Source organism: Tinamus guttatus, unplaced genomic scaffold (genome assembly GCF_059628265.1).
Source record: "Tinamus guttatus ecotype Peru unplaced genomic scaffold, ASM5962826v1 Tinamus_guttatus_pri_ptg000377l, whole genome shotgun sequence".
Taxonomy (NCBI): Eukaryota; Metazoa; Chordata; class Aves; order Tinamiformes; family Tinamidae; genus Tinamus; species Tinamus guttatus.
The window spans coordinates 1,403,433-1,427,089 of NW_028288911.1; the positions used below are offsets into that span (position 1 = coordinate 1,403,433).

The 23,657-nt window shown below is 42.0% G+C and overlaps 1 protein-coding gene across 2 annotated transcripts in view; it reads right to left on the bottom strand.

The window, feature by feature from the left end:
* Positions 1–7,284: 7,284 nt before the first annotated feature.
* The window catches only part of UVSSA (UV stimulated scaffold protein A), a 43,376-nt gene continuing 27,003 nt past the window's right edge, over positions 7,285–23,657 (bottom strand). For both annotated transcript variants that reach the window (XM_010221063.2, XM_088530523.1), the window contains exons 8-13: positions 20,832–21,009; positions 19,652–19,804; positions 16,668–16,851; positions 15,762–15,873; positions 11,271–11,454; positions 7,285–7,552 (exon numbers count right to left, since the gene is read on the bottom strand). In XM_010221063.2, the coding sequence (XP_010219365.2) occupies positions 7,459–7,552; positions 11,271–11,454; positions 15,762–15,873; positions 16,668–16,851; positions 19,652–19,804; positions 20,832–21,009 (905 nt within the window). In that variant the 3' untranslated portion in view covers positions 7,285–7,458. The remainder of the gene's footprint in view (positions 7,553–11,270; positions 11,455–15,761; positions 15,874–16,667; positions 16,852–19,651; positions 19,805–20,831; positions 21,010–23,657) is intronic.

A 23,657-nucleotide genomic window follows, 5' to 3' on the forward strand; every position in this document is an offset into this window, starting at 1 on the left:
TTTGCCCATGCCCTGCCACACAACCTCATCCCGTTTCCATTGCCACCTTTGCCTCAGCCTTCTGTAAAACGAAGGTTCTTGTGCGCTTCCAATATCTAATTTCAGCCCTGGTAGGAGCTTGTGGTGGACTCTCCTCCTTCAGCTGACAAAAATACTATTGCAAAAAAATCCAAGATATCCAAAAGCAATTTCCAAACAAGCAGAATTATATATTATACTTCCATATACCTTTTACAGTGCGCAAGGGTAAGCGTGCTCCATAACGACATTATAAATATAGCAAATTAATGGTGGATGCAGATCCAACACCTTGTCATTATGCAAATTGGAGTGTTGGCACAAATGGTTATTCAACAGCCCCTTTCAAAGTAACCAGACACCTAATGCTGCCCATTACATCTGAACTAATTAGCACCACATTTAAACAATCTTAATAAGCTTTTTCCTTCACCCTGACAGAGGGGATTCCTGATGCTAATGCAAAGCTGTAACAGCACTTTACGCAGGAGCGCTGGGGCTTTGCTCAGGGCACTGGCAGGCAGAAAAGCGAGGGGAGGCTCTACCCCCAGAGCAGTATTTATGCCAGAGTCACGTATGGAGGCACAACCAGACTGCACTGCAGTCAGCAGTGGCTCTGCTGCAGCTCCCGCGGCCTCTTCCCGCCGGCGCATCCCTCCACAGCACCCAGAGATCCAGCCGCTGCCCTAGGAAAGGAGCAAGGATGAGATCCAAAGAGTGATTTTAGTTTATTAATGCTGATGTTTTAGGTCCTTAACCACGAAAAGGAGTTTGTGCTGCAGCAGGCAGACTCTGCACCTGGTTTGCTGAGGGTCAGGCATCGCAGCAGCATGACGGGACGGATAAGCTGACGAAAAGCCAAGCCTAGCTAATACAAAACGCCCACCAGGCCTAGTTTCTCCTCTCTTTGTGCAACAGCCAAAAGGAAACATTCTGAGAATTGCCTTCACTTCTTTGGTGGAACCCCCCAAAATGTCTGCAAGGACAGGACACCCATGACGGGGCCTATGAGGGAGCAAACATTATTCAGAACTTGCCCAAGAAGAGTATGACCAGTGTCCAACCATCTCCTCATCCTCCGAGGATTCAAATCTGCTTCTCCCTTTGCTTCCCCTTCCTTTTGGCATCTGGCAACGGGAGAACACAAGCTGTCTTACACTCAGGGCCTGTACGACCCACCTGCCAGACAGGTCTTTGGCTTTACAGGCCTTTGCCAGGCTGCAAACAAAGGCCAGGATCAATCTTCAGGATTCTTTACTAAACCACAAAGCTGCAAGGGTGTCTCCAGCTGCAAGACCCCCTAAAGGCCTTCATGAGTAAACTGCTTCCTGAGCACTGCAGAGCAAGCTCCCTGCTTGCAGAGCTTGGATTTAAAGAGGAGTAAAGGAGACGCAGCTCTGAAGGAGAGGAAGAGGAGGAAAAGCAGCAACCCAGAATCATGAGTGCCTGATTAACAGCTCCCAAACTTTCTGCTTTTAGAGGCAGCCCCTCCTCCAAGAGCTGGAAGCCAAAACCTCCTCCCACAGGTTGCTCCCAGGTTGCTGTGGTGGCTGGGGAAGCCCAGCTGCTAGGCAGACTGCAACCATTTTCCAGGTTTGGGATCTCCAGCACCTCTCCCAGCTGCTGCTGGATGGGGAGGGTCCAGGCTGGAAATCCTCATGGAGGCTCCCACTCTGCTCTGAGGCTTTTGCCTCTATCAGCACTTCTCCTTCTCTTTCTTAAGCCCTTCAGCTTCTTCAGACCATCACCACATCCACTTGAGAGGCTCCTCAGACTCGGAGTGCACCAAGAAGCTCTACCTTCTCCAACCAGCTTTAAAGCAGCTTTCCCTGCTGCCCTCACCCCACACCCCTGCCAGGATCTGCCCTGATAAGGCACAGAGAAGCAGACTGAGGAGAAAACAGGTAAAACGTGAGACAGAGCTCTGGGAGGTCTGGGCTGATCTGGGCTCCTCTCCCCTTTCCATCCTCCAGTCACTACTTGGGAGCTATAGGTAAGCTGTGCTGTAGGTTTGCTGGGCCTGGCTTTGCACCCTACTGAGCCTCACCTGGCTTTGCTGTCTTGACTTTGGACCTGCCTTGTCTCTCCGACCTTTCAAGTGATCCCTGAACTGCTGCCTGGCTCTGCTCTTCTTGTTCAGGTACTGTGGGGCTCCCTCATCAGGAAGGTCGCCATCCCCTGCCTGCCTTGTCACCTCCTCTGTTCTCCACCTGGTGTTTCCATCCTGGTCCTTCCTTCTTACCTTGCCTTGGAAGGACGTGACCTCACTGTGCACTTGCGGCACTGGAGCTCCCCTTGGTGCAGGACTCTCTTCTGTGTTTCTAGACATAAACACAATCATTATATTTGCCCAAGAACAGAATGTTGTTAATTAGTTTGCTTTTATTTAAATGCAGCTGCCCCAATCTGTGCCATGAGAGCAATTCCTCTGAATGCCTATCCAGCAGATACCAGGATAAGACCCTTCTCCTCGGAACCAGTACCCAGCTGAAGGCTTCAGGGCTGCTCTTCCAGCTGGTGACAACGGTGCTGTGAGGGAGCTCCAAGCTCTTGCTCCAACACGCGAATGTGGGCAGTGCCTTCAGTGGTGGGTGTCCAGGGTAGGAGGATGAAGATCCGGCCCTTGGTGCTCCGCGCCGGGTATTGTAACTGCTCAGGCTCCTTCCTGCCTCTCCCCTGCTCTCCTACATGAAGCATTTCTGCTGAGCTTCAGTCGCTGTTCCCATAGGAAAACGGGCAATGGACAAGTGTCCCCTTCCAGTTCCCTTGTGTTTAGCTGCCTGTGGCTTGGGCTGCCTCCTGGGGCTGGACCTTTGGGTGTTGTATCTACAATGTGCTGAGCTCAGGAAGGAACTCCTTCCCTGAGCACGTGTCCAGCCTGCAGCTACGGCGTGCATGAACACAATAGTTACTGCCACTGCCTCTTCATAAATACTCACGTTTGTGAGGAGCTCGCAGGGGTGTAAGGCAGCCTGGGAAGATACTTGTCAGGTCACACCTTCTCCGTCACTTTTTTTTTTTTTTTTTTTTTTCCCCCTTGGGTCTCATTACATGTAAGAAAGCAGCATGGTCCAGGCAGGAAGACCAGTGCAGCCCAAGGCATCCATGGATTTCTTAGGGCTCCAAGGAATTTAAGCGGCTCTTGGATCACAGTTCTTGACTTGGGCATCTAGGCCCCTTGCAAAGTCCTCTTCTATGCTTGCTTGCTGTGATCTATAGTCTGGCTATCAAATAAAGGGGCAAAGTTTTCCTAAATGGTAGCATCCTATTAAAAAAGCATAGTTTTAAATGACTGATTCCTGTAACGTTCAGGTGTCCTTACCTTTTCTGCTGCATAATTTGCACAAACATTTCTGTCACTTCCATGATTACGACCATTAATGTGTTTAATAGCACTGGATAAGCTACAAAGAGCTGCATGAACAGCCAGGTATTTGCCTGAGTATTTGAGACCACCAGATGGCTATCTCTGCTAAACTATTTTGGTACATGCTGGGTTCCTGGGATCCTGAGATTCAGCTGCTCCTGCTTCTGACTAGTAGCTCCTTATAGCAGCACCACCCTCATCAGCCAATCCAACAACCCCTGCCAGTGGAGCAGATTTCACTTTTTTTTTTTTTTTTAATCATTTCCACTTTGAACTTGCTGATATGTCAAACCTGAAAAATGTTTTGCACGGCATAATGTTATGTCCATGCAGAACCATTTACAAATTCTGGGTCTTTGTTTTGTTTCCAAAACAACCAGAAAGGAATCTCCTCAAGATCATATCTATGAGATTTTAAGGGTTACAGCTTCCTAATAAAACTCTTCAGCCAGGACTGCATTGCTAAGGCCAAACCTGATGGTTTATCTAGGTTTAGAGATCATGAAATAGCAAGATACTATGTGAAAGAGGAGTATGGGACTATGTGAAAGAGGAGTATGGGCCCATCGTCTCACAGTACTAACTTTAAAAGACTGTTCTCATTCTGAAACTCTGCTCATAAATTCCACATCAATCTCATGTCACTATGTTCTCTGTATATGTTTCTACATATTTCTGACTTCCTCTCAACGAAGTGCTGCTGTCCTCCTTCCACACCAAGGGGAGGGTATCTCAGCGTCCTTCCTCATGCTGCCACCCAAAGGTACCACCTGAAGGTAGTGAGTGTCACTTGGCCTTAAGCTTCCACAGATCTAAAACAGAAGTTCTGGAAAATAGTCATATATTAGTCAGTTATAAATAGCTAACAGTTATTAATATTAACCTTTTACTAATTAATAGGCAAATAATATCAAAGAAAAAAAAATGCTATCTGTTTTCATCAGATACCTGCTCTAGCACAATGCAGTGCCATACCCTAACTGAAAGGCTTGCAGCATTTGCTTTAGGTCACATCGTGTGTGTTTGTGTGGCCCTAAGAAGCACTCGGGGGCCAAACATCTGCCAGGGGGGAGGGCTGACAACCACAGACCTTTTTTCTTTTGAAAACATGATAAATTTCCAACAGTTTCAGCTTTCTAGCATCAACATCTCATGCTACTCTGAGCCAAAGCTGCACTAACTCCTTGCAAAAGGATGAACAAGCAGAGCTGCCTCCAGGTCAGAGCTACCAGGTCCTTTTAAAATACAGAAAATTCAACCTTTAGTGTAGCTATCGACCTTGACAACAGAGACCAAGGGCCAGATCTTCCAAGATGTACCTGGAAATCATATGGAGTATCCCCAGTGAGTAGGGACAGGCTATAATGCAATTGCAAGGCCATCTGAGTGAGTTACAAAGACACAAACCCACAGCAGACGCTACATGGGTGATATTTTGTGGATGATGTTTTATGAACAATAAGAGGACAGGAATAGGAAATAGGAATAGGTAGAAAAGTCAGTCTGGTAGAAAGACAGTTGAAGAACTAAGATGTTGAATGGCTGGTGAGCACAAAGGAGTTCTGATGCATCTAGAAAGTGGATTAATTCATTCTGCACTTGAGAGGATTTCTACTTAACGAAGGTGTGCTGTATCTTTGGCTTTTTAAGAACCTACCTCCAGCAGAGCTACAGCCCACAAAGAAAAAGGAGCAGACTCCTAAAACCCACTCTGAATTATGTCTGACCAGATCTAACTGAAATAGGAACCACTGCTACAACCCAGGATGAACCTCTCACAGGATAAATCCCTAAGAACGGTTACAGAGATGACATATTTTGAAATCATGTACATATGGTAAATTCTCCTCACAAAGGGAAATACTTTGATTAGATGAGGCAATAATTAACACTGCAAGGGCAAGAAGAAGGAAAAAAAATCCTAGCCAGATGTTCATATTCTCTGACAAGGAGAGCTCCTAACATCAAAATCAAAGGAAAGAGAAGTAGCTCAAGAAAGAACAACATCTGTCACCTATTAACTTGGCCCCAAATCCATGTGCCTGTGTCTAAGTTACTTGCCCAGAAACAGGAATTCTGCAAATTCTCATTCCACATGAAAATAACGATCTAGAAAAATATCCCTTTGTGTAAAGATGAACGATTTGTTATCTCTATTTTCATTTATCTCTATATTCATCTGAATTGCTGTATTGAATGCTCAGGTCTAAGGTAAGTTTCACTTCATAACTCTAGAGCTGATAAGAACCTGAGTGGCTCACAGTGCAGCCTGCCTCACCAAGTGCTTTATTTCCTCATAACTTGCCACTGTAACATTTTGCAGTTTCCTTTCTAATCCTTTTTTTTTTTAATTTAATTTTACTAAACACAAAATGAGAACTCTACAGGGTGCAACAAAGCACCCTGCTTGCTTGCCCCTTTTTAGCCCTGACTTCTCAGGTCCAACAGCAACGATGATTTAAGTGCCACTGCACCATATGAAAATTCTCACTGCACCATATGAAAATTCTTTTTTTTTTTTTCTTACAGGGAGGAAAAAAACCAACATGGTTTATAAATGAACACTGTCAGTCTTTGCAGTCTCAAAAACCCCTGGAATAGTGCCACAAAGACCAGTGGGACACATGTGAATGCTAATCTACAAAAATCCAGCAGTGTTATTTAGGCTGCTCTATAATAGCACCATGCAATGACCTACATTGCATATGAATGTGTAGTTTTTGCCCGTATCTCTGCTGAGAAATAAAATGGGTTTAGTGTTGATTCCACTGACTTGTTGATGAACATGGGTTGTTCTTCTCTACATCTCCATTTCAGATACTCACTGACAAATTGCTAGACTGATGGAAGTGGCTTCTCTTTCCAGAGCAGCAAAGATATTGGGAGTTCTGCTTTCAGTTAGCTGTTTTCATTTGTGGTGGGTTTAGAACTACAACTTTTAAATATCTGCATGAGGAGAAAGTCTTCCAAACTGCAGAGCTTTGCAAGATAAATTATCAAGATTCAGTATTAACTGCTTTCTCAGCAGCACTTGCATATGTGAAAAGGCAGAGCTGTAAATTAGCTTTTGTCTGAGATGGTCAGAAGCTGCACTGAACACTTTAAAGGTTTTAATTCTTAACTAGTCTCTTGCTGCATGAGAAGGTGAGCGACTGGCCAGTGCTGTACAGAATCCATTCCAAGTGGTGTTCTGCGATAAGGCTCCAGAGCAGCAGGAGAGCCCAGATGCTCCGGCTGTATTCAAGTCCTTGGCTGCACTTTTAGGCTTCACAATGAGGTACTTTTAATCACTGATTCAGGCCAGGCAGCTCTCCTGCATAGTAGGGTGCTTCAATAATTTCTAAAACCCTCAGGCTCCCACTTTGTGTTGTGGCTTTTCTGTATGACTTAAACTGCAGCACATTCTGTGCAGCCTTCCAGATCATGCTTTGTAGGTGCAGCTCGTTATGAAACTTACTGGAAGAAAATCCTGGTAAATTAAGCAGCAGACCAGGACTAACTCAATCACTTCAGTTTCTCCGCTGGTGCCATAGCTCTGACTCTGAATTAGGCCCTGAACTTGCTGCAGTCCAAGCTGATTCCATTCACTGCCAGAAGACACCAACTCCCTCAGGATCCTTCATGCACACACAGGAGGCCTTGAGGAGCCCTGCAGGAGCTGGGATGCTGCTTGCTATGATGCATCTTCTAGAACAGTGACCTGAGCTCTGCACTGCTACCCAACGTGTAAATCCTTTTTAAGGCACATTTCTGAAGGAAGGAAAGTCAAGGCAAATTACAAGCACACGTGTTGACAAACAGGATAAAAATGGCACGAGTTCATTCAGAAGGAAAAAAAAATCTGTGAATATTTTAATAAGAATATGTACAAGCTATAGAACTTCTTCAGTTACACCACATCTTTGCCAAAATTCATGTTCATGATCAAATAAGTTAGAAACTGATAACAATTAAAAATAATCCCAGTAAAAATGATTAGCACAATATTTTAGTTTAAACATGAAGCTCTGTGATAAAGGTTTTATATGGCAACACTTCTTACTCCTCCTCTTTGCCCTTCACTTTGTTATGATTTAATTCAGTGCGTAGTTGAACTGGTTGGCAAACTTCTCATGCTTTCTCTGGTCCACTCGATTCATTGCTTTCACCACTCGTTTCATGGCACCTCTGAAAGAAAAGAAGAAAATAATATAAAAAAAAGCTACGCTGATGCTACACAGTCTCTGAGAACATTTATGAATGTTATGGAGAAAAAAAGAAGTATGATTAATCACTATCAGGCTTCTGAACACTGCACTGATGAGGCTGAACAAATCTGTCTTGTTAACCCAATTAGCTGCAGCAATACAAATAGTTTAATTCAGCAATGATTTTATTAACATGAATAAACAAATTAAAGTCTTTCAGTTTAATGGCTATGCACTGCACCCTCCTAGCATTATTTCTGATACTCACATATCTGAAGCTGAACTTTCAAAACCATTCAACTCCCGTAGGAGGAAAGAAATAACTATATGCTTCTATCAGGAACAAAATACAAATAAATCCCCTCAAAAAAAAAAAAAAAAAAAAAACAAAAAAAGCCCACCCTTAGACAGCCTTGTAAAATCCAACATGCAGAACACAATGTTTTTTTTTTTTTTTTTTTTTTTCCTAAGGCTTTCTGTTCAATTAATATAACTAAGTTACTCAGTAACTTTCTTTTCAAAAACAGTTCTATCAAACACTTCCTCAGTAATGAGCAGAGTAAGATCCTCACTCATATCTCTAGGTGCCCCTGCTTGGACTAGATGAGCTCCAGAGGTTCTTTCCAACCTCAACCATCCTGGGATTCTGCACAGCTTCCACCACCACCATCCCTACTCCTGAGCAGAAACTGTCTAACATGCAAATCCAACACTAGTTTAAGAAAACAGTAGAAATTGCGATGTGTTTAGAGGGGTAAGTTAGTACTGCAGCGTGGTCAAGTGCCTAGAGCGTATTGTCATAGTGAGGACAACGTGCCCGGTGTCACACGCTCACATGAAGTGCGTGGAGCTACTCTCTGGTGAGGGGCTGGCCTGCCCGCCCTGCGTGGTGCCTGCTGTGCTGCAGGGTTCTCCAGACCAAAAAGGGAAATCAAGGAATGAATTCTGGAGCTCTTAAGCTTTCTGGTGCCATCAAATGAGAACAGTGTGTCCCTAAACTGCTGCTCTTTCTGCTGCCATTGCTTCTTCCTTGTAGGAGGTTCCCGAAGACTCCCCCTCTTTGGGAACTGACCGCTATGCCTTGGAACTGCCTGAAGAGACACACGCTCCTCTTCCCTCCACAAGGCTCTGAGTGGAGATCCTTGCAGCTGAGGAACTCAAAAACCTGATGCAGGAAAAGATCTAGACAGCAAGAAAAGGAGCAGAAGCAGGAGCTTCTTAGGACCTTCAAGGACTAGGGAGGGTGGGTGGAAACATCCTTTGATTAAGGAGACAGACGGGGCTTCAAAGTGTATTAAGTTGTCACCCTATGTCTCTTCATGAGGAATGAAATGATCTCTTAGCCCTCCTCTGGGAGGTAAACCAGCTAAGGGCATCGTTCCAAGAACTGCATCCCATTTCAGAAGACGGTGCTGACTGATGCGTCTGCTTCAATTCTTACACCGGAAGCTCAGTCCACAAGCTCCACCGTGACAAAGCGAATGGTTTGGAGCCTACTGCTAAATCTGTAAGACTCTACACTGCCACCGTCTGCCCTTCCGCATCAGCCGTGAGGCTGCTCCAGGTTGGCTTGTAAAATATGACAACAGGGCACCCGCCAGGTCGGGTGCATGAGCTTATTGCTTTGTTTTTCCTGCCAGGATCAGGCCCCATGCACTATTCTGGCTCAGCTCCCGCAGCCACATCGATGAGGTGCTTGTCGACCTCTATAGCTACGTGCTCTCTGCAACTATTTCCTCTTAAAGAGCCATTTTGAAACACATGAAAATAGACAACACTTCTTAAGAAAGCTTCTAAAGAGCTGGCTTAAAGATTTTCTCAGCAGCAACTGTAACTACATCCAATATTCAGGGAAAAAGAGAAAAAAAAACAAAAACAAAACCAAAAAACCCACCCTGGAAGCAGCATTCTTTTAACAAAATTTTGCCAATAAATTTATGAGGAATAAGGAAAATGGTCATGGTTTTGTCTTTCAAGTATTGTCTAATTGGTAGAAGAAAAGTGAGCCTTTAGCACTGCAGATTGGCCTTGACACTCTCACGTCATGTAGGTTTTACATTAGCACTACTGGATTGTGTAACACTGTAAATGAAATGAGATCCCACTTTGATGATCTGTGTGCAGTTTCACTTAACTTCACTGGCAGACTAGAGCCTGAGTTTATCACCTATACATTTCATGTCATTTGGGGTTGTTACAAGGAGCCAGGTCATCATCTTGTTTAGCGTGGCAAAGCATGAAACCTATTAAAACATGACAAGTTTGATTCCCCACACCTGGCACTAACACACTCAAAATCATTAGTACAAAGCATAATAAAGCAAAACCAGGTTTTTAAATTTATTCTGCAAAAGCTGGTATGAAATCTAACTATGGAACTGTGTGTCTTACTGACTTCGAAGATCTGGTAATATGAGAATTTCACAGAAAAAAAAAATCTGTAAGCAAAAGGAACATGTATTTTGTTTTCTTCTTATAACCACTATATTAGTGAACGGAAAGAGTGTTTAAACAAATACTTTGCCTTGGATGTTGTTCAGGTCATTCTGCGTGCTTAGGGCAAAATGCAGCATTAATGATTTGGTAATAATTTTACTTCTTTGACTTGGTAAGTTTTCACTGTTTGCCTGGATTGACCGCTGTATTTTAGCACATGTTTAAATGCTTGCAGCTGCTTCCCATTTGAAGCGGGTCAGAGTACGTTTGGGCAAATTTATGCTGCAGCCATATCTAACACAGACTGGATATCAGAAAGAGCCCAACAGATCAGATATATGGAGCTACTATATATCGTAAAACCCACTCAACTCAGTGGGTCTATAGGCCCTACTTGTTCCTGAACTAAGTATATGCAAATAAGCAAGCTATCTCATATACAGGCACAGAAGTCACAGACATGTTTTTGCAGTGCCCAAGTGGCAGTGTTAGGATGTCAAGGGGATGTTCTCTAGAAGTAAAACCTGCTTCAGAAAGGAAAAGATTTCACTTAACCTGCAGAATGAAACAGATCTGTAAACAGGTTTGTACAAGGTCTATCTTTACTACAGTTATAAATCAAGTTCTCTGCATAATTAACGGTCCCTGAATAACTGTCTGGAAGCACTTTAGCTTCCAGGTTTATACAGGTTCAACTCCTTTGCTACTCTGTCGACTGAGCACTTAACCTCTGGGAAAGCTGCGGAGCACAGAGCCAACAGCAACAAGTGCCAAGGGTTTTTGATAAATCCTTTTATTAGTGACAGTTCTGTCCTGGACAGCTCATCTTGGCCCTTCAAAAGGAAACACTTTCCCTCCATTGACACTACCGAAGCGTGTGTCTGCTGCTGTCAGTTGTGTCACTTGGAACACTTCATCTTCTTTTCAGATCCAGCACCATTTGCACACATACAGCAACAGCGATCTGAATAATAACTAATATTCCAGAAAAAAAAAAACACTACAGAAATTAGAGGATTAAAAAAGGAAAAAAATATAGTTTTTAATAGGGAATTTTTATAAGCAAGCCGCAAATCATTCTCTAAGAAATGACGTCATTCATCAGTATCTGCTACCCCTTCCCTGCACAGGGAGGCAGACATTCCTGCTCTGCGCTTGCCCAGGAGAGTTTATACGTGCACGTTTGAGTAGAAACAGAAACTACCATCCACACAAGTGGAAAAAACAAGTTAGCAGCTTTGGGTAAGGCAAAGTCATCTTACTTATTGAAGACTTTCTTCTCAAGCCGGGAACGAGAAGTATTAGCTTGCTGCTTCAGGTCTGTCAGATTTGGGTATTTTTTCTTCTTCCCTTTCTTCTTCCCTCCTTTTTCATTATTTTTAGAGGACCCAAGATCCACTCCTGTAGCTGCTTCAACTTCTCTCATGAATTCTGGATCTCGCCACTCTGTTTAAAAAAAAATGAAAAAAAGCAGGCACTTTGAAACTCCAAACCCAAGTACAATCTGCAGGCTCCCAAGTTGCAGGTTCTTCCCACCACTAGGCGAGGGCAGAATCACTGTGCTGTGCAAGTTAGATACACAAAGGAAGGGGAGGATAAAACAGGTAGCCAAAACCACTGACCTTGATGAAAAAATGCTGCCACTCGGGGATTAGCACCTATTATCAACTACTATACACAAAACTGGTCTGCAGGAAGACTTAACTTTTACGGTAGCACAGTAGCAAAATTCCAAGGAGATGTTCCATGTTCCAAGGAGAGGTGGCAAACAGTGATCGTGATTTATAAATTGAATAAAATGCCAACAACGTAGCTGAGGATTTATCCGCAGAAATAATTTTTGAATAAGCAAACTTAAAAATATGGAATATGTCAACTTTAATGCAGAGAAGAGGCTGCTGGATGCTGTAACATTTCTGTGCAAAAGAATTGTATTTGCTTCAAAATATGCAACCGGTACCCGACATGAAAAGGGCAGTCTTGAACAAGATGATATGACCCCATTTCCACATGCCTAGTTTTGTGTCCAAAAACGATATTTGTCTTTTGAAGTATCCCACACTTCATCAGTTTAATCAGGTTGGGAAAAAATAACAAATGCTGCTTTAAAGACTAATGTAGTTCTAACTCAGCATAAAAGAGAAGCCTGGATTTTAATAACCAGTAATGGCCAATCATTTGTCATATAAGTTCATATATGTCATTCAGCCTTTCCTACTCGCAAAACTGTAAAACCAAACTGCTAGTAAGTTTATTAATCATCTATGTAGATATGAAAAAATACAGTGCTAAATCACAATTCAACTTCATTTATATACCAAGGTGGTCACCGACTGTGACAAATATCGGTAACGGCTTCTAAAGGTGGTCAGTCCCACTTAACAATATTAAAAAGATGCTGTTTAGAAGCACCAGAGCGATTCTCCAAGGAAAGGTTAAATGTAACCTACCAGTGTAATATATGAAAGTGAGGAGAGAATAAAAATCAAACACAAACAAAAGGTTGAGAAAAATGAAGCTGTTATAGGAACTGAGCAGGAGATATATAGAAGGAGAAAATAGAACACACGTACTTGAGAGATCATAAGACTTCACCGAGTTTATTTTTTTTGAAGTGAAGGAATACGGAACAGCACAATTCAGATACAGGAACGATTAATCCAAGATTAAGGAAAACTGTCTAAACAGTTTATCTCCCAGTAATAAGAAGGCGTCACAGTTTAGGAACCCAGTGAATGGAGCAATTGTTTAAACACAAGGCAAAAATGCCGGCATCCAGTAGAGATGAAATGAGCATTTGAGTAAAATGAAGGAGCAATTTAAAAGCCTTTGAGAAAAATCAATAGGATGCCAGGGAAGAGCAGCCTTTTTGAGCACTGATGGGCCCCTAAAGCTCTTCATACATTGTTACTGAGTTTAGCAGCAGGGAAAAGAAAATTACACAGTTTGCAGGGTAGGCGGGAATCGATACTGTAGTTAGTAAAGAGATGCTATTTCACATCTGAGTGGCCAGCGGCCTCTGCCTTCACCAGCCTGTCCTGATACCTGTTTGTTAACAAGTCACTAAGGGCTGAAAAACCAGATACTCTTCAGGGTTGACACAAAAAATAGGCACTTAATTTGCTCCCGTGCGCAAACTATTGGAAAAGGATGAACGCTGCAGATTAGCGGGTCAGCGTAATCCCCCCCGAGTCATTGTTTCAGGACCACAGAGCCCCAAGCACCATTTTGTGGACAACTAGAGAGAACCCAAGATTTTATACAACAAATGCTTTGTAAAAACAGTCATTGTGTTGCCAAAACTCAGTCATTATCCCATGAACTGTACTAATTTTGCAAAATTATCCCATTCTGATACATAAGGATAAAAAACAAAAGCATCCTCCAATAGAAGACAAAAATAGGAAGAATTTTTGTGCATTTTAATCATGCAACGGATCCCTAAATTTTAACATTTGACATTTTTTACACTGTGTTTTTTAGTAAGTGATGCTGTAGATCATAAAGCCAAACACTTATTGTAGAGAATGGGTCTCCATTTGCACACTCCTTTGCAGACATGGAAGCCCAAGGGGAAAGAAAGTGTCAGCAATGCAAAGCAGTGGGGATAGACATGCAGAGGTATCTGGTGTAAGCGTGGCTTTAGAAAACCTTCTGTTTTCATCCAATGAGCCCCAGGTTCTTCATCATGTCCCCAACCAGTCAAATCGTTCATATGCTTAAATGCACCTTTATTCTTCTGAATAATTGACCAACTACTGTTGTTTATGCTTCGCAGAGGGCTCATGCTAAAACTCAGGAGCCTCATTAATACTATAGCTAACGTGGAGATTGATGAAGCCCTGAGTCAGCCAGAACTGTAGGAGAGAAGCACGCCTCTTCCTTGAAGGGAGCACACTAAAGGCCATCAAAATGATAAAGCTAATTAGTAGAAAGCTTTAATTATAATACAGAATACTCAACCATAACAAATAATTTTAAAAAGAGAAAACTAAGACCTGCTGGGAGAAGGCAGATGAATAAAAGCTCTGAAAACCAATCTGTCCCTGTCAATTACACACGCCGTCTTTGCTGCCTAGATCCTTCTTGTCACTCCTCCTTTGCAGCCCCTCACCTTCCAGGAGCCTCCTGGGGCTCAGCGAAGCCCCCTCCTGTCCAGCACTAACGAGGCCTCCTCGTGCTGCAGGCCAGGAGCCCCTGACTGTCCCGGGAAGCCTCCCGCTCCCGCACCGCCTTGCCTGGCCATCCAGAGCTAAAGACGTTCAAATTCCCTTGGGGAAGGATAAGCCTTTGCCCCAACACATCCCACTCGAGAGCGGCAGCCAGGACAGGGCTTTTGGTTCTGTTGCCAACCCCCGCTATTGAACATGGAGCTGTTCAAGACCACACCAGCGGCCAGCACGGGTGCCTCTGCTCCCCTCCCCAGCTCAAACGTTCCCACGAGGGCTTCCACACTAGCTGCAACCCCAGAATAACCCAGGAAAGCCCAGGCTGGTGGGTATTCTCTAGCAAACCTGCAAAGAAGCACGGCAAAATAAATACATAAAACAAAAACAAAACCTCCGAGAGTTCTCCTTCTAAAACAGAAAAGCAAATACAAACAAGTGGATATTAGAAAAACAAGTTCCCCTGTTGTGACAGCAGAAACGCTCCATCAATATCCACACAGTGGTCCTGAAACTACTATCTTTGCGTGACATAAACTACAACTGTTAGGGACCAGCAAGGTTAGATGCCTTTTTTTTTTTTCTTCTTTTTCCTTTTGTCAGAAGCACAGGAGCAGTTGTTACCACGCATTGCCCAGGAGATGGACATATTTGTTTTTAATAGGCATGTTCCTTGTGATAAAGGATGTAATGGGCCTGTTTGGAAACTGGTAGGCACACTATGAGAACTACTGGAAATAAAGAACAAACGCAACCGTAAGGTTTGCAATTGTTTATCTTATTCTTTGCATACATGCATATATATGTGTGTGTGTGTGTGCATGTATTACATATATATATGTGTGTGTGTGTGTATATATATATATATATACACATAAAAATAAAATCTCACACAAGCAAAAATTACTGCAAAGGAGCCACAAACTAAAATCAACATGAATTAAAATGAAAGAATGGAGCTAGTATTGAAAGAGAGGTAATGATGGCGCCCAACGATCCCTGGAAGGTTGGTCCCCCCTGCCCAATCCTGCCTCTTCTTTTAGGTCACCTATATGCCCCGACATACAAATCATATTTCACCCTGCCTTTGGCCACACACACACATACATATATGTAATCCTCTGAGTTTCTATGTCGATGAAGGCACCAAGCTGATTACAAACAGAATCCCTCATCTACGTTGGAATTAGCACGGGAATCTCAACACCAGTGGTTTAAAAATTAAAATGTTATCTAAACATGTTATTTTTCTAGACCCTCTCAGCAGCAATTATGCTCATGTAACATTTTCTTCATAACCATAAAAGCTAAAAACAATTCCGGCCTCATAAAAGCTGCATTTTTCAGGATACATCTACAGTGCTTACACTTCAATGCAATCCAGGCCAAAGGGGCACCTAGAGAAAGAAATACTAGCAACATAAATCATAATTATTACTACAAGCAGTATCTAGCATAGCAACCAAGAATTTTACAAGTTATCTGAGGTACTAATCCTCAGCTAGTGTAATCACAACTCAGTGAGCAAAGGTCTCCACTGTTTTAAAACTTTTGTGATTTTCCCCAAGAGGAAATGTAGACACAAACCTGGCTGGGCTGCTTGTTTCTCAAATTTCATCTTTTCTTCTCTGGCTCTGTCCTCCGAGTTGAGAGGAATCCCAGATTCATCCCGAGGAATTATTTTTCCATGGAAAGGGCACTTCCGAAAGAAAGAAAAAAACTCTCAAAACTTCTGAATGAAACTTTCTCATATAGTTCAATGCAACTGAGAGCCAGACACTGGAATGAAATGATTCAACTTTACAGCTGATGCCTAGTTCTCATTAGAAAGCATTAAGATCCCTTAAACATCACACATTGACTATATTCAGAATCCCAAAGAGCTAGGTTACCCGCCCCAAGAGGGCTGGTAACATATCCTGTCACCTCTGCAACTTGTGCTACCGTGCATTTTGTTATTCAAACTGCTTCCATATCATATAACAATCCCTTTTGAAGTATTTTAATGTGTTCTGATCCTACAATCTTAGATAATATAGGAAGGAATGAAATATTACAAGTAATTAAGCATAATATTTCTGCTGAAAAGCTCTCATGATTTGAGGTTGTATAGGATTTCTCTTTCATAAAAGCTGATCTGTAAATAAAATCTGCCTGTTACCATATACCCCTGCTTCTAAAAATAATTAATAAAAATATGGCTTTAAATGAGGACAACTATTCAGCAACCAACTCATTGACAAGGAAGCAAATACCACAATAATAACATAAATATCTATATTAATGCCAAAGAAAAGACACCTTTAAACACCTGTAATTTCTTGATAAAAAGGATAATGCACACACTGCAGAACAGCAGCCCATTTCTCCAGGTAACAATTTTCATTCACTCCCTTTGGCTGTATTTGCAATTGAAATAAACCTTTGTAGAAATGTTCTGGTGAGATCCTCTGCATACAGCACACATCTTGGCAGTTGTTACTCGGTGCCCACCTTAACGCGATCTTGTCTTTCACACAGGCCTCCATTAGGCATCGGTGCTCGACATTTATGTTTCACTGGTTCAAACTCCCCAGCAAACGTTATATATCTAGTTTTTAACATCTCAGAGATTTCTTTATTTTCAACCTCCTCCTCCACTTCATTGGGTGCCCAAAATCGATGCTGAGAAGAAAGTCTGGGAAAAAAATGAGCAAGAATTATTTGTCTAGGGGTGAAGTTGTGCCTTCCCTGTCCTGATGCAGTATTTGGATGAGACATAAGCCCAGGATATAAGAAAGCACCTAGAGATGTCAGTATTATCCTTTAGTCAACTCGCATGTAAAAGAAGGGGAAGTTATATCAGTGAATTATTAAAAAAAAAAAAAAAAGGAATGTCATAATCTTTGCTATGACTACTGCAAGCATTTTTTTTTTTAAATATTACCAAAGTCCCAATCCCAATTCCTCATTTAACCCGCTCACCTATTGACCAGTCTTAGCTCTGGTCTGTAATCTGGCATTTGGAGTCATTTATCTAATAACCTGTTACAGTAATTAGCTCTGTATGCATTTCTGTAGTTAATATTCTCTAACAAGAAAAGGAAGGGGAGTGGGAAGGGGATGAAGAACCTCACGGGCACAAGGAAGGCAGAATGCCAAGATGCCATATGGGACTGCTTGTGCAAAGAGGTTCAAAGAATCTTTGGGTAAAATTCTAATGCCCAGTGGCAGCCTGAATATCCCCTTCACCTCTGAAATACCAAAATTACAAGGAGAATGATGAAACATTTAATGACTGTGTGTGTCAACCTTTTCTATGAGAAAAAGAGATCTATTCAATATCTTGACTCTCCCCCTAAAAAATCTGCATCCAGCAGATCTCAAGGGAATCAAAACTGTGTTTTACTCTACACAGCACAGATCAGTATTCGGAAACTAGACACAAAACAGCCTGCCTCCTACACAGATACTCATAAGTGCTAATGCTTACTACAAACATAAATATCTTCTTCCCCAAAATATTTAAAAGTAGATGAGAAAAGCACACAGCAGTGTTGAATCCCAACGTTTCCTATTGCTCTAATTTAAGCAATGCTTTAAAGGGACAGAAAAAACATGAGATCTTTGCGGAGATGCATGAGACAAGTACAACTTTTTTCTGTAAGAGGGATCAACAGAAGGGATAGGCTGGGTGGTCAACATCTCACTCGCACTCGGGGAACGAGCGTTTTTTTGAGTTAGATAAAGTCTTTAATGAAAATTTTATACATACCTATGCATTAGGGGGAATAACAGACAGATAACGGTTATATGAAATTAAAAAAAAATAAAAAAGGAATGCATGCATAGAGAAAAAGTTAAGTGAATTGCCTAACGACTACCCTTTTTTTTTCCCATAAATATATTTTATACCTGGGGTCAATGATATTGTGTGGGCAGAGTTACTTAAATTATCTTTGGTTAGATTGGCATATCTGTAGTTATAGACTATAAGGTGTAGAAGTATGCCCTCTATTTTATTGCAAAGCATAAAAATAAAACAGTACAGCACAAGGTAGGCAGTGAAATATGATTTTGATTTCACTTATGACTTGAATAACTCATTTGCAATGTAAAATAAACCCTTACTGCCTCTTTGGCATTATCACAGACAAACGCTTCTTAAAACCTTGCTGAAAATCTTAACCATTTTACAGGCCTTGAAGTGCTCACACCTCACCAGGCAGAGCACAAAGCCTGGAATGAATGTGTTTAAAACACTTTCCTGTATCAAATTTAAAATATATTCAGCATTTTATAAAATGAGGTCTTCCTCTTGTTCCTTTCTGCAAGTGCTGTTGCTGAGAATTAAGCCAAGCTGGAGAGAACTGTGACAGAAGCAACCCAAGTGATGCCGTTTAGTGCTTTTTGTTGCTGTTTTTCCTCAGAAAGGCACTGGAAGCCAGCAAATGAGGATGTCAAGTGTGACAACAGCCACCTGGCTACTGTTCTGAGCACAGGTAGATGAAGAAAATAATTACACAAAATATTTTAATATTACCTAAAATTTCAGACAAAACAGAAGAACCTGTGCCAGGGAAACCAATACTCCGCAGTGTGAAAATGTGGAAAAGCTGACGATGATATTTGCTTGGACTTCATGCAGTGGCACCATTTAGGGTTTGCTTGTACAATATTATTACTCCAAACCATGTTGCAATTATCTAAGTTTGATTTGCAGGACACCCAGTGAGTGATTTTTACCTACTTGATGCCAATTATGATGCATGCTGATCCTAAACTTCTAGAGGATTTAACCAAAATCCAAAGGAGAATTTTGACTCTGTATAAAGCTATCAGAAAAGGCTAAGAAAGGACCTTAAAAACCAACCACTAGAAACAAGTTATTGATGAACAGCTATAATCACATCTCTCCAGCACTGCTAAAGCTTTCCTAAAGCCAGCACTGCTTCATGTCCAAGAAACCACAGAACCTGCTCAAACAAAAATGAAAACTAAATTCAAAGCTGAGAGATCCAAATTCAAATCCTGGCACTGCCACATACCTCCTGTGCGACTGAGCAAAAGTATCAAGTTCCTGCTCGTGCTCTGTAAAGCCAGGATAAGTTCTTTGTCCCCCGTCATGTCCCCCCACCAGTCTTTCTCCTACCTTGTTGGTTATTTATTTAGATTGTAAAACTCAAACAGAGCAACTTCTACTATGTAGTTGCATAGGACTTTGCAAAATGAGGTACCAATTTAAACTGAAGGGCTGCCGTGCTGCAAGTACACAAACACAAAAAGAGCTAAAAATGTGCTTTGAACCATCAAAGAATTGCTTAAAAGAAACATCATTTTAAGTTAGAATTTCTGACTGTGTTTGAAGGCCCCATAACACAAGGGGAAAAGAAAAGTATTTATCAAAAGCAGGAAGATTCACCCTTCTGCATGACCTCCAAGGACAAGCAAACCTATGTGTTTGTTTAATTTGTCTTAAAAGAAGAAAGAGCATTTACTTGAGAATCTTCCCAGCACTTGGCTGGTCCTGTCCCCAGTAGTGAAGATCTAATCCAAAAGGCAGGACGGGAGCTTTAGCTCTTTCTTCTGCTCGTTTTCTTGCCTTGCTGTCAGGCTCTTCCAAAGCTGCTTGCTCAGTAGTTGTAGACTTGCTGGAGAAAGTTTATGAAATGTCAATAGAAAGTAATGAGCATATTTTCTCTGTTTCCATTAACTTCTCACACAAATACCAAGACACCACCACGTCTTGCGGGGTCCCCTCCCTCTCTCTGCGGCCCCATCTGCACGGAGGTTGCAGTGGGCAGGGTTTTTGGCAGGGTGCCACCTTACCTCTCCGGGACCTTTTGCAAAGATACGATGGAATCGGCAGCGCGGTGTAGCACTGCATTCCTTGTGGGTAAAAATGCTTAAGAAAAGAAGCTGTACAAGCAAACTGTTTAACTCCCATGCATATGGGCACAGAAGGGATTAAATACAAAGGACAACAAACGAAGCAAAATAAACAAATAGGACAAGCAAAATAAGCAATGACTGCAATTCGCTTTCCTTTCTTTGACCAAAGAATGCTAGAATGCCGGAGCCCAAAGCATTCACAGTGCAGTACCACTTTAGAATGCACCAGGCCTTAAAAAGCAGCAAACTACTAGGACAACCTCAGGTACCCTGTAATAGCATTGAATGGTCTTAATCACCCTTTCTGAAACATTAGCTTTTTTTTTTTTTTTTTTTTTTTTTTTCAGATTAAAGGCAAAATGCAAACCTAAACACTCCAGAGAACTACCAGAATAAAGCTATTTCTATATTCTCGATTATCTTCCAGTTTGCTAAGGTTTGGGGCTTTTTTTTTTTTTTTTTTTTCCCTCCCTGGACAGTGTACAAGTACCTTTTTTGGAACAACATACCGTCAATTAATTACTCCACTCTGGTGGCCATCTACACTACATACAACTTAAACCAAATTATTAGCAAAAGATTTCAGAAAATCCTGGTGCAATCATTAGCTAAAGCTCCAATTTTAAGCAGTGAATATACATCTGAGTAAGAGAATTACACATTTAGAGTGAAAGGAACACAGCCTCAACTTTTAGCTTATCCATTTGATGATGCACTTGTTTGAGTGCTTTTGTCATCAAAAATCACAAGAGAGAGCAATCTCTAACAGAATTAAAACACAGCTACCTTGTGTGTGGAGGTGGTAACTTGGGTAGCTGGTCTCTAATCAGTTTCAGTGTTGCAGCTGCACAGGTTGGGTCCAGTTCATCCTCGTTCCCTTTTGGCTGGGCCCGAGAGCTGAGTGGAGCCCGTCCTACCGGCGCCTCCCTTCCCTGTGTGCTCGGCGGTGACAGGGGCTCCAGTCCTGCAAGAGAACAATATTGGAGAGGTCTTTCTGCTTCCTCTGCCAAACAGCTCAGAATGTAGATTTTGCACCAAGGAACTTGTAGATTTTGCATCCACCGAGGAACTATCCAACGGCTTTCAGTCCACATTAGACATCACCTTACTCTGAGGCCAGTAACACAGCAGCAGCACTTCTGTCTGTGAATTTTTTCTTATTGTGGTAATGTACCGAGTAACTGAGTATACCAATAAAATGTTTTCATTTCACTGCCATGGCATGATGACAAAGAACGGTATTACTTCACCTTGGAAAAGATGATGTTTGTTTAAACTGAAACAGTGCTTTTTGCACACAAGTTTCTAGAGGCACATCAGCCTGCTTGTATGTAATTTCTGTCTTCAAGGTTACATCGAGACAAAACAGAAGAAAGACCACCCAAACTCACCACCCTGGAGTTCTGAAGACATTGCCAATACGACAGAACTTCCTTCTCCCACAGATACCAGGACACACTATTTGTCAGGTGAGGTATTTAAACACCGGCAGACACGTGGGGTACCGGCACAGGGCGCTCTGAAGAGGTGCTACCTGCCCGAGTGGTGCCTGTGGCAGAGATTTCCAGCACCAGTAGCTCCGTGGTGGGGAAACATAATTACTTCCTACAGCTGGATTCGAAGACACCATGGACTGTAATGATGCAATTAGATAGGCTGGGCAGTTAGACAGCACCTGCCTCTGCCAGGGAGCTGGAGAAGCAGCTCTATTAGCTGGCAGCAGTAACAAGAACTTTTCAACCATCGACATCTAAAATGGAGAGACATGAGCCCTCACAGTAACATAATAGACTACATCTCCTGTAGAGCAGGAAACGAAAGCCTTGTTACAAAAGAAGCATTTGAAATGCAAGGCCATACTCCCCCTCCAAAAAAACATCATACACACACAGAAATCATGATTTAGCAGGACTAAAACTTTCAGTTATCTCAGGCTTCACTTGGAAACAATCTGAGTTGAAACAATCTGTTTAGCAATCATCCAATTGAAGCTTTTAGGCTGTACAGTGCATAAAGCACTTTCACTTCAGAGAAAAACATATTTAACACGTACAGAATTATAGCAGCTTGCCTTTACCACAATCTGCAAAAGCACACATCATGAAATATGTCAGAAAACGTATTAAATCTGCTGTATGCTTGTTTTCCCTTAGATCGCTACAACAACGTACCACAACACTAAATAACCACCAGTAACTAAGAGTTCCCTAATTTAAGATTAAATCGTATACCTTTAAAACACAGAACCCCCCTGAGGGCTCGTGGAAATGTAAGTGTGTGAAAACCCAAGTCAGGTGCCTGTCCGGAAAACGCTGCAACCAGGCCCTGCAAGACAAGATGCTGCAACAGGTCCCAGGAGTGAGGAGGGAGCCCAGCAGGAGCTGCCCAGGGGGCTGAGCCGCGCAGGGAAGGTCATGCCAGGAAAGATGCCCCTTTCTGGCTTTCCTCTCCTGGGATGGGAGGTGAGGACGTGCCTAGCAGCTGCAGGCAGAGCAATTCAAGAGACCAATATGTATGCTGGAAAATCATGTGAAAATTAGCAAAAGGACCATCCATAAGGGTAGTTAAGCATAACGGAGATAGAACGAAGCAGAGGAACATATAAGCTAAATAGCAAAAGAAACTATGAGATTTATTAGGCTGTGGATTGGCTGTTCAAGAGCTAATGGTGACTCCACAAAGTGCTTTTTGTTGTTGCTTTAAAAAAAAAAAAAAAAAAAGCACATAATATACCACTTAATACGCTACTGATGGGAACACCCTTTAATTCACAGATCTGGAAGGGGGACAGGACAGGACGTTTGGACTTCTGTCATAGCCAACTCCAGCAAAGGAAAGGAGAAAGCTTTCCTCTGGCAGGTGCTTTGCATCAAAGTGAAAGAGAACTAACCCAAAAGATTCAGTTTTAAACACACTTTACCTACAATCATCAGGGTTTGGAGTAAACGTTCTTTTATGATACAAATACTTACGAACAGACACTTTGCCATGAACAAGGTTGGCTGAGAAAAACATGACAGGCTCTATTTGTGAGTTAAAATTGCCTTCCCCTAAAGGGCAAAGGACAAGAATACCTTTCTGAAAAGCACTGTTTAAAGCAACAATTTCGCAATCAGCTCTATGTTTGCTATTCACAAACTGCTTCTCACCACCTTTTTCCTCTTCAGGGAGCATAGCTGTGTGCATGCACGTGCTAAAAGTTCTCAGAAAACCCTAGTCCTGTTTTTCTCCTATCATTTTTATGGAAAGCTTGATCACTCATTCATTATAGCGATGGGGGGGACAAGAAGAGACAAGCAATCAGCTATCCACAGAAAAGGCAAGAGAGATAAATGGACAATGTGACATTTAGATAGATAAAAATCACATCCCAAAGATCAATAGAGGAATTCTTAAGGGTTACAAAAACAAAATATTTTTTCCATCGATTTCTTATTCTAAACCATTAACAGAAAAATGGGTAAATGGTAAATATATTACTATAGCATTAAAACTACCGCTGCTGTATTTTTTTGAATATTTGTTCATGAAATTAATTTTTGCTGACAAGATAAAGAATTACCATACAGACAACAGCAGTGTTTGAATTGTATCTAATGGCATGGTGGAGTT